Source organism: Crocuta crocuta, unplaced genomic scaffold (assembly GCF_008692635.1).
Source record: "Crocuta crocuta isolate KB4526 unplaced genomic scaffold, BGI_CrCroc_1.0 scaffold177, whole genome shotgun sequence".
Lineage (NCBI taxonomy): Eukaryota > Metazoa > Chordata > Mammalia > Carnivora > Hyaenidae > Crocuta > Crocuta crocuta.
The window spans coordinates 2,821,995-2,832,663 of NW_027531880.1; the positions used below are offsets into that span (position 1 = coordinate 2,821,995).

Below are 10,669 nucleotides of genomic sequence, written 5' to 3' on the forward strand. Positions count from 1 at the left end.
GGGTGCCTCGGTGGCTCAGTCGGTTAAGCGACCGACTTCGGCTCAGGGCATGATCTCACGGTTTGTGGGTTTGAGGCCCGCGTTGGGCTCTGTGCTGACAGCTAGCTCTGAGCCTGGAGCCTGCTTTGGATTCTGTGTCTCCCTCTCTGGCTCTCCCCTGTTCACGCTGTCTCTCTCTCAGAAATAAATAATAATAATAATAAATTTTTAAAAAAATTTTTAAATAAAAAAAATTTTTTAAAATAAAGTAAATTAAAAAAACACACACAGCAAAAAGTCCATGCTGTGAGGGGTGATTTACATCACACATTAGTGGGTGGTCACTTTATTTATAGAATCTTTAAAACAAGTACATTCTTAACAAGGTGAATAAAGGCACAACTAAAAACTGTCAAAAAAAAATGATAGCAGAGCTAGTGGTTTAATCAAATACCCCTTAGTTTGTTAACGCCAATGTAAGATCGTTCTTTTCTGAAAAGGAAAGTCTAGCTTTTCGGGCTTTTGGCTAAGATCAAGTCTAAGTAGGAAAGTCTAGATGTGGCTTTTTTTTCTTTTAAAATAAAGTCAGAGAACTGAATTATCTCTTCTTCTTAGGTTTCCTCTTACAAGACCCAGTCTTTGTAAAAAATGGGAGGCAGCTGTCAGAAGAAAAAACTTTAAACCCACCAAGTATAGCAGTATTTGTTCTGAACACTTTACTCCAGACTGCTTTAAGAGGGAGTGCAACAACAAGTTGCTGAAAGAGAATGCAGTGCCCACGATATTTCTCTGTACTGAGCCACATGACAAGGTAATAATGTGTTTTAAAATACTGGGTTTTCTATTTATAAAATTAATTTGTTTTTATTGTGGAAAATTCAGATAAGTGTTAAGAAAATAAATGTTACCTGGAAGCCATCACTTGTAAATAACCACTGTTAACAATGATATACTATTTAAAAATACAAAATGCAGTGTATTAAACGTTAAACATCCTCACACTAAGAAAGTCAGTTCAGTTTTGTGATTTACTTGAAGATCACTTTCTACCCCTACATGTATGTTAATAAGTTTTGGGTTTCCTTTATCAGTGACAGTTCTGTTTCAAAGTATTTCCCCCTCGGTTTGAAGTGCTTAGTATATTTTAGTATATTTTATTAAATCTCACCAATCATTCTTTCTTTCTTGCATTCCATTTCTACTCCAGGTAGAAAAGTATAATTATTAAAACTTAAATTGTTTTCTGGTTTTAGAATGTTTCCATATCAAGCATTTACAAAAATCTAATGTTCTTTTTTTTTTTTAATCCAAGTGTAGTTGACACATGACGATGTCATACTACTTTCAGATGTAAGCACACTAAATGGACCGATCTATGTATTATGCTACATTCACCACAAGTGTAACTACATCTGTCAACATACAAGGCTATTAAAATATCACTGACCATACTCCCTATGCTGTACCTTTCATCCTTGAAACTTGTTCCTTCTAAAACTGGAAGCCTGGATCTCCCCACTCCCTTCTACCCTTTTGCCCACCCACTCCCACCCCCTCCCCTAAGGCAACCATCACTTTGTTCTCTGTATTTATGGGTCTGTTTCTGCTTTTTTGTCTGTTTTTTCATTTGTTTTGTTTTTTAGATTTCACATATAGGTAGAATCACATGGTATTTGTCTTGCTCTGAATTGTTTCACTTAGCATAATACCCTCTAGGTTCCTGCATGTTGTCACAAAATGGCAAGATCTCATTCTTTTTTATAGTGAGTAATATTCTATTGTGTATATATGTGCGTGGGTATACGTATATATTTATGTATAGGTATGTATGCAGACAACACACACAACATTTTGTCTATCCATTCATCTATTAATGGACATTTGGATTGCTTTCATATCTGGGCTATTGTAAATAATGCTGCAGTAAACATAAAGGTGCATATATCTTTTCAGATTAGTGTTTTCATTTCCTTTAAGTAAATACCCAGTACTGGAATTATTGGATCATATGATATTTCTATTTTTAAGTTTTTGAGAAAATGCTGTACTGTTTTCCACAGTAGCTGCATCAGTTTGCATTCTCACCAACATAAGGGTTCTCTTTTCTCCACACTTGTTATATCTTGTCTTTTTGATAATAGTCACTCTGGGAGATACAAAGTGATAACTCATTGTGGTTTTGATTTTCATTTCCCCGATGATTAGTGATGTTGAGCATGTGTCTGTTGGCTATCTGTATGTCTTTGGAAAATGTCTCTTCATGTTCTCTGCCCATTTTTTAATTGGATTATTTGGCTTTTTGGTGTGTTGTAGAAGGTATTTTTTTTAATACTTCATTTTTTTTTTTTTAAGTTTATTTATTTTGAGAGAGAGAGAGGGAGAACATGAGAGTGGGGGAAGGGCAGAGAGAGAGAGATTGAGAATCCGGACAGGCTCGATCTCACAAACTGTGAGATCATGACCTGAGCCGAAATCAAGAGTCAGACAGACGCTTCACCGACTGAACCACTCAGGTGCCCCTTGTGTAAGTTCTTTTTGTGTTTTGATTATTAGCTCCTTATCAGATATATCTTTTGCAAATATCCTTTCACATTTAGTAGGTTGCATTTTAATTTTATTGATGATTCCCTTCACTGTGCAAAAGCTTTTGGTTTAGTCCCAATTTTTTTTTTTTTTTTTTGCTTTTTTTTTCCCCTTGCCTGAGGAGGCATATCTAGAAAAATGTTGCTAAGGCTGATGTCAGAGAAACTACTCCCTATGTTTTCTTCTAGGATTTTTATGGTTTAAGGTCTCACACCTAGGTCTTTGATCCATTTTGAATTTAGTTTTGTGTATGGCATAAGAAAATGGTCCAGTATCATTTTTTTCCCCCATGTAACTGTGCAGTTTCTCCAGCACCATTTATTGAAGAGTCTGTCTTTTCCCCATTATATATTCTTACTCTTTTTGTTGTAGATTCATTGACCATATAATCATGGGTTTATTCCTGGACTCTCTGTTCTGTTACATTGATCAATGTGTCTGTTTTTGTGCCAGTACTGTACTGTTTTGATTACTACAGCTTTGCAGTGTATCTTGAAAACTGGTATTGTGATACCTCCTGCTTTGTTTTTTTCTCAGGCATTCTTTGCTATTTGAGATTTTTTGTGGTTCCATACAAATTCTAAGATTATTTGTTCTAGTTCTATGAAAAATGCTGTTGGTATCTTCACAGGGTTTGTGTTGAGTCTGTAGGTTGCTTTGGGTTGTATGGACATTGTAACAATGTTACTTCTTCCAATCCATGAGAATGGTATATCTTTACACTTATTTGCATCATCTTCAATTTGTTTTATCGGTGTTTTATAGTTTTCAGAGTACAGGTCTTTCACTCACTTGGTTAAATTCATTCCTAGATATTTCATTCTTTTTGGTGCAATTATAAATGGAATTGTTTTCTTCATTTCTCTTTCTGCTACTTCATCATTAGTGTATAAAAACAACTGATTTCATGTATTAATTTTGTATTCTACAATTTTACTGGATTCATCTATTATTGCAGTAGTATTTTGTTGGAGTCTCTAGGGTTTTCTTTATGTATTATCTTGTCAACTGCGAATAGTAGCAACTTTACTTCTTTTTTTTTAATGTTTTATTTATTTCTTAGGAGAGAGAGAGAGAGAGAGACAGCGTGAGCAGGGGAGGGTCAGAGAGAGAGGGAGTCACAGACTGAAACAGGCTCCAGGCTCTGAGCTGGCAGTCAGCACAGAGCCCGACGTGGGGCTCGAACCCACAAACCGCGAGATCATGACCTAAGCGAAAGTCGGACGCTTAACCGACTAAGCCACCCAGGCCCCCCAACTTTACTTCTTTCTAACCAATTTAGATGCCTTTTGTTTTTCTTACCTGATTGCAGTGGCGAGGACTTCCAGTACTATGTTGAAGGAAAGTGGCAAGAGTGGACATCTTATCTTGTTTCTGATCTTGGAGGAAAAGCTCTGTTTTTCACCACTGAGTGTGATGTCAGCTGCGGGTTTTTCATATATGACCTTTAGTATTTTGAAGTATGTTTCCTTTTTTTTTTTAAATTAACTTATTTTGAGACAGACAGAGTGAGTGGGGGAAGGGCAGAAAGAGGGAGGAAGACTCCCAAACAGGCTCCACACTGTCAGCCCAGAGCCCAGTATGGGGTTTAAACTCATGAACTGTGAGATCATGACTTAAGCTGAGACAAAGAGATGTTTAACCAACTGAGCCACCCAGATGCCCTGAGGTATGTCCCCTCTGAAGCAACTGTATTGAGACTTTTCATCATGAGTGGATATTGAATTTTATCAAATGCTTTTTCTGTGTTTATAGAGATGATCATATAATTTTTTTTTTTTTTAATTTTAGAGGAGAGCATGAGCCAGGGGAGAGGGGCAGAGAGAGAATCTTAAGCAGACTCCACACTCAGCACAGAGCCCAGTGCAGGGCTTGATCCCACAACCCTGGGATCATGACCTGAGCTGAAATCAAGAGTCAAGACGCTCAACCAACTGAGCCACCCAGGCACCCCTAAATGATGATATGGGTTTGTCCTTTATTTTGTTAGTGTAGTGTTTCCTGTTGATTTACGAATATCGAACCATCCTTGCATCCCTGGCGTGAATCCCACTTGATCCCATTAAAAGGTGAATGATCCTTTTAATGTATTGTTGAATATTTAATGTATTGTCTAAAAGCTCATATTTTATTGAGGATTTTTGCATCTGTGTTCATCAGGAATATTGTCCTATAGTTTTCTTTTGTGGTAGTGTCTTCGGTTTTGATATCAAGATAAGGCTGGCCTCATAGAATGTATTTGGAAGCTTTTCTTTCTCTTGTATTTTTTGGAATATTTTGAGGAGAATAGGTATTAACTCTCTAAGTTTTTGATAGAAATCACCTGTGAAGCCATCTGGTCCTGGACTTTTGTCTTTTGGGAGTTTTTTGATTACCTTTTCAATTTTGTCACTAATGATTGGTCTATTCAGATTTTCTATTTCTTCTGATTTATTCTTGGAAGATTGTGTGTTTCTGGAAACACAGCTATTTCTTCCAGGTTGTCTGGTTTGTAAAAAGTCGTTCTTAAATTCCATGGGTGGATTCTTTTAAACTGTTATTTGTAGTTAACTAAACTTGAACATACTCTTCATTATTGTAGAAGGAAGACCTTCTGGAGCCACAAGAACAGCTTCCCCCGCCTCCTTTAACACCTCCCATTTCCCAGGTTGATGCTGCTATTGGATTACTAATGCCTCCCCTTCAGACCCCTGATAATCTCTCAGTTTTCTGTGACCACAACTATACTGTGGAGGATACAATGCACCAGAGAAAAAGGATTCATCAGCTAGAACAACAAGTTGAAAAACTCCGAAAGAAGCTTAAGACCGCACAACAGCGATGCAGAAGACAAGAACGACAACTTGAAAAATTAAAGGAGGTTGTTCACTTCCAGAAGGAGAAGGACGACATATCAGAGAGAGGTTATGTGATTCTACCAAATGACTACTTTGAAATAGTTGAAGTGCCAGCGTAAAAAAATGATATTTGTATTGTTTTTTAATGGGGCAAAACCACACACCTTCTTCTAGCCTATAAAGGAGTTTCATTTGAAAAAAATAACACTTGATTACTTGTATAAAAACAATTCAGAATATTTTTTTAAAAAAATAAATTAGATATATACTGTAAAATTGTAAATTTTTTGTTTGTAATTTCAGGGTTTTTACATTTTAACAAAATATCTTAAAAGTTATAATCTAACCTCAGAACTCCAATGTAAGTTGGTTTCAGATTGAGGAGTTTTGTTTTTTGAGTATTTATAGAAATGTAAAAATTAAAAGTAAAGTGAATGAGAACAGTACAGCAAGGATGATTTAAATTTAAAATGTAAAATTAATGCAGTTTATTAAAAGAATTTAGTTACATTATAAAACAGAAGTGTAAGTCATCATGGGACATAACTTCTCAGAATATATATATTCTTATTCACATATTCTTGTTTGTGAAGTCAGAAGATTTGTTTATCTTTCTTAGTCACTTGTAGGATAAATTGACAAGTCAGTACTTAAAAAAAACTGTCTTCAGAGCATAAAATGAAGAGTCATTCTATACCTAATCAATATGGTTACATAACTTTATAAAGTATGAATTTTTTAAAAAGTGGGTCCATCTTTTTTATCCCCACTGTCTAGCATTATTAAACTAGAAGTGTATTTCCAGTGGAAGAGACATTTCTTCATTAAATAAAATAAGCATTGTTATTAATAAAGTAATAAAAATGGGGGCCTGATCCATAGTATGCCTTTTTTCTTTCACTCTCCCCCAAGCTAAGGAGTACTGGTTTCCAACTGTAGTTCTGTCCGTATCCAACTCTAACAGATGTGTTGTGTCGGTAGAGTTTGATTTGTACCATAATAGGACTAATTGATTTTGGTCAAGTCTTCACATAAAAAAAGATTTCTTCACTTTAACACAAGTTAGAAATTATATCCCACTTACTTACATGAGTGATTTGTATTCCAAAGCAACCTAATGCATCGTGTTTATTTTACTGAGTATTGAGATTTAAACACTGAAGTTTCTGTTCAAACTATGAGTTGTGTTCTAACTTTATGAGAAGTTTTAGTTATATATTTGAAATGAAAATATGTTCTAAGTAAACAAATACTGCCTTAGGAATTATCTACTTAGATTTAGAGTAACTTGTTCCAATTATAATTATTTTATATTTCCGAGTATACTGAGATAGTTGAGGAGTAACAGGCCTTTTTAAGGCAGTATTAAAAATCTGAAACAATGACATTCAGAAGTGTCTTTTGTAGATGTGGATTTCAGTGTAATTTACTGCTATGCTGCCAGTGGATAATACCGTGATTTTTTATGAACCAGTATTTCACAAAAAGAAAATTATGATCAAAAGATTACTTGAAGTTCTATTGTCTGATAACATTTAGAACTAACTCTAATGAATCAGAAGACTTTCTCTAGCTATTCATGGATCTCATCCCTGTTTTGGAAACCCATGAAATCTCCAAGTAGTTTCTTTTTACATTTCATCTCACTAACAATTCCTGGAGAATATATGGATAAACGTCTTGCAAAGTATAAATCTATCTAAATTGTCATCTACATAAACGGAAGTGTGTGTGTGTGTGTGTGTGTGTGTGTGTGTGTCACCAGAATCAAGAATCCAGCATTGAATTGTAAAAGTAGCAATCCTAATTACTGAGCATCTTACCATTATGATTTAACCTGGAGTTACATTCTTTTCCTAACAAATGTAAATCGCTATTTGGAGAGACCTGAGCAAGCAGCATGTATACCAACTGTTTGCATTTAAATAAATTATCATAGTTTAACATAGGGAGTTTGAGGTTACAGGTGGTTATTTCTGAATTTGAGATTTAACATTTGGTGAATGCTTTAAAAATTCATTTTGTCTACTGTATTGTTGATTACTTTGCCAAATAAAGGAAAACTGGGCCTTAAAATAGGTCCCGTTCAAGTACAGTGAAACTCAGTCTGAAACAAGTGGACAAATTCTCAATCTGGAACAGATAGAGGGAAGACTTATGTTAACTGCAGCATATTCTGAAAGGTTGACATTTAAGCACATACAGTAACGTAATTAAAATGTCCATCTATGTGTGATGACATAATCTGGAGATCATGGTGTGAAGAAATAACCTCCTTAATAAAACTGTTAGGAAAACTATAGAATCATAGAATTTTAGAATTAGAAGGAACTTAGAAATGATTGAACACTAGCCTAAACTCCAAACCCTACAGACATTTGTTTGTGAAATATCAGTGATAAGTGGTTACCTATGCTTTTTAAGCAGTTATTCTTCTTAGATTCTTTAAAATGGGCTTCTGGATTAGGGAAGAATCAGTTACCACTCTTTTTATACTTCTTTATAGTGGAAATATAAACTTCACTTTGAACTGCTACATAGTTTGAACCATCACATTCCAAGGTAAAGAAGTTTTAAAATTTTGTAAAATAATTTAAATGTTTAGTAATTGTATACCTGTTCTGTGAACTAAAAATAATTTTGTTGTTGCAGTAAAGAAACAAGTGGTGTTTAAAATTATTAGCAAAACTTTTACTGGGAAATCCAAGTTTGTGAGATTTTTCTCCCCCTCTTTTCTATAAGTGCAACAGTAAGGGTGAAGGCAGATGAAAGTTTCATTTGATACACATTTTTGTTTTTGGTTAAATTAATATTCTCTGTCCATCTTTAGTTATTACAAAATTATACACATACTCAATATGGCTTTTATAAAGTCAGTGGTAAGCAACACAAATTAATAAAAGCCTATATGATCTGTAAAAAGAAAATTCCCATTTATGTTCCAGGATTTTTCAAAGACAGCCATCCACGAATAACATTTAAAAGAATCACAGCAAACCTACAAATCTGCTTGGCTATTACTCTTCCTGATACTGGCAACCATGTGAATTGGGTGACCAATGAGTGATGAGCATTGCTCTTATGATGGTGACTGGTGTTTCCGGGCATTATGGTTTTATATAGTTGTGTATTAAAATACAATTCTTGGTGTGATCAAAAAGCAAACAATGATTTATAAATAAGTGAAAAAGCAGTTATAATTATTGTCCTTAAAATAACAGAGAAGTTACAATTCCATGCCTTGATAATTTTTTTACCTTGGATGTTGTTTTATTCTATTGAGATTTTTTTTTCCCCGAATGTTAAATATTTTTTAAACTAAAAAAATCTATTGAGAATTTTTATTGTTTTCTAAATTCATATTTTTTGGGGTTTTGAGATTAAAATTTCATTTTTAAGATATCCTAAGGGATATGAATAAACTCCCTTTGTTTTAAACTGTTTTTCATGGGACAAACTGTACAATATTAATAAATAGACATATGACTTCTGGACTGGCTACATGTACACCCTAACTACCATGATTGGTTAAAAAAAAAATTTGTTTTTAAACAGCCATTTAAGGTCTCTGCTTGTTGTCTTAAGGGCATACAGCAAATGAAGAAACATTCAAGAAAATCTAAATCTCTGAAAGAGCATTAAGAGTCTGTGTTATTGGGGTGCGTAGGTGGCTCGGTTGGCCCACGTCCCAATCTCAACAGTTGGTTCATGGGTTCAAGCTGAATGCTGGGTCTCTGCTGTCAGTGCCAAGCCTGCTTCAGATCCTCTGTCTTTCTCAAAAACATTAAAAAAAGAGAGAAGGTCTGTGGCATTTATGCCGCAACTTATTCTTGCCCTAAACCACCCCCTCTCACACACACAACACAGTGCCACAGAACTCCATTCTGAGTGTATATGGCCAAGAAGACAATGCTCACTCTCCTCCCTGTACCCAATTAAGTCCTCTGGTATCTCCCAAGGCAGGGACAGGCAACCAATATTTCTCATACACCCCTAGATTTGTGTTGCAAAGGCTAAACTACAGGTAAATGGGGCAAAAAAAAGGTCAGGACTCCCTTTCTCCACCCAACTCCCACTCACAGGGTACAGCTTTACCCCAGGTGCAGCAGGCCAAGAGTACCCGGACTCTGATCACCCTCTTCCTAGATGCTCACAGGGCAAGGTTTTCATGCCAGAAGTAAGCTAAGAAGGCCAGAAGCTAACATCCCAACTGAGTTCTCATAAAACAAGCATATCAACCCTAGAGAAACAGATTGTGCCCTTTACCAACTGTAGCTAGAGTGGAGTGACATAGACCTTTTTCCCAGGGGAGAGGGGCCTGTAAGAACAGAGATCTCTGAAGCTCTCCTCAAAAGAACTAAGTTTATTTGGAAGAGTGTGGGAGAAGTTCAAGACTAAGGGAACTCTTGGGGCACCTGGGTGGCTCAGTTGGTTAAGAGTCCGACTTCAGCTCAGGTCATGATCTCATGGTTCGTGGGTTTGAGCCCCGCATCGGGCTCTGTGCTGACAGCCAGCTCAGAGCCTGGAGCCTGTTTCAGATTCTGTGTCTCCCTCTCTCTCTGTGCCTCCCCTGCTCATGCTGTCTGTCTGTCTGTCTCTCAGAAATAAATAAAACATTAAAAAAAAAAAAGACTAAGGGAACTCTCAAGGACAATGGAAAGTTTAATGGTAAAAAAATTAGAGGAGCCTAGTAACTCCACCAGAGTAAATAAACTTATTTATAGGCTAGCTAATTTACCAGAGAGAACAGGGAAAGAAGAAGAGCCCTCTTGGGGTCGTAACAGGTCCTGAAGACCAGCCTCAAAACCTACCCTGCAAAAGTCCTAAATCTAAGTGAATCAAGCTACAGAGCAACTTAACTTCTAGGACATCTTCAAAAAGCCATCAACTGGCAACTGGAGCTAACATCTGAGCTTGGCACCAGCAAAGGCAGTAGTTTAACAACGAGATCAGGAAATCAAGAGCGGCCTATTAAAAGCTCGGTCACTCCAGGTGACTATGTGCATGCCCAAGGCTGCACTTTCTACGAAATGACATCAGAGACTTTGCCCTGGAGGGGGAATAAACTTCACTAAATTAGTCAAATAATTAAAAAAAAAAAAAAAGCCTGGGAGGGGATGGTGGGTAGGGTCAAGGTCCAAAGATCCTACAACAGATGTAATCTAAAATACCCAGTTTTTTAAAGTTTTTAAAATTTATTTTGTTAGAGAGAGTGGGGGAGAGGGACAGAGGGAGAGAGAAAGAATCCCAAGTAGGCTTCATGCTGTAAG

General features: G+C 36.1%; 1 protein-coding gene across 1 annotated transcript in view; it reads left to right on the forward strand.

The window, feature by feature from the left end:
- THAP1 (THAP domain containing 1) overlaps nucleotides 1–6,274 on the forward strand; it is a 14,813-nt gene extending 8,539 nt beyond the window's left edge. Inside the window, exons 2-3 of the mRNA XM_077773061.1 lie at nucleotides 595–790; nucleotides 5,144–6,274. Of these exons, the coding sequence (XP_077629187.1) occupies nucleotides 595–790; nucleotides 5,144–5,518 (571 nt within the window). The 3' untranslated portion in view covers nucleotides 5,519–6,274. The remainder of the gene's footprint in view (nucleotides 1–594; nucleotides 791–5,143) is intronic.
- Nucleotides 6,275–10,669: the final 4,395 nt, after the last annotated feature.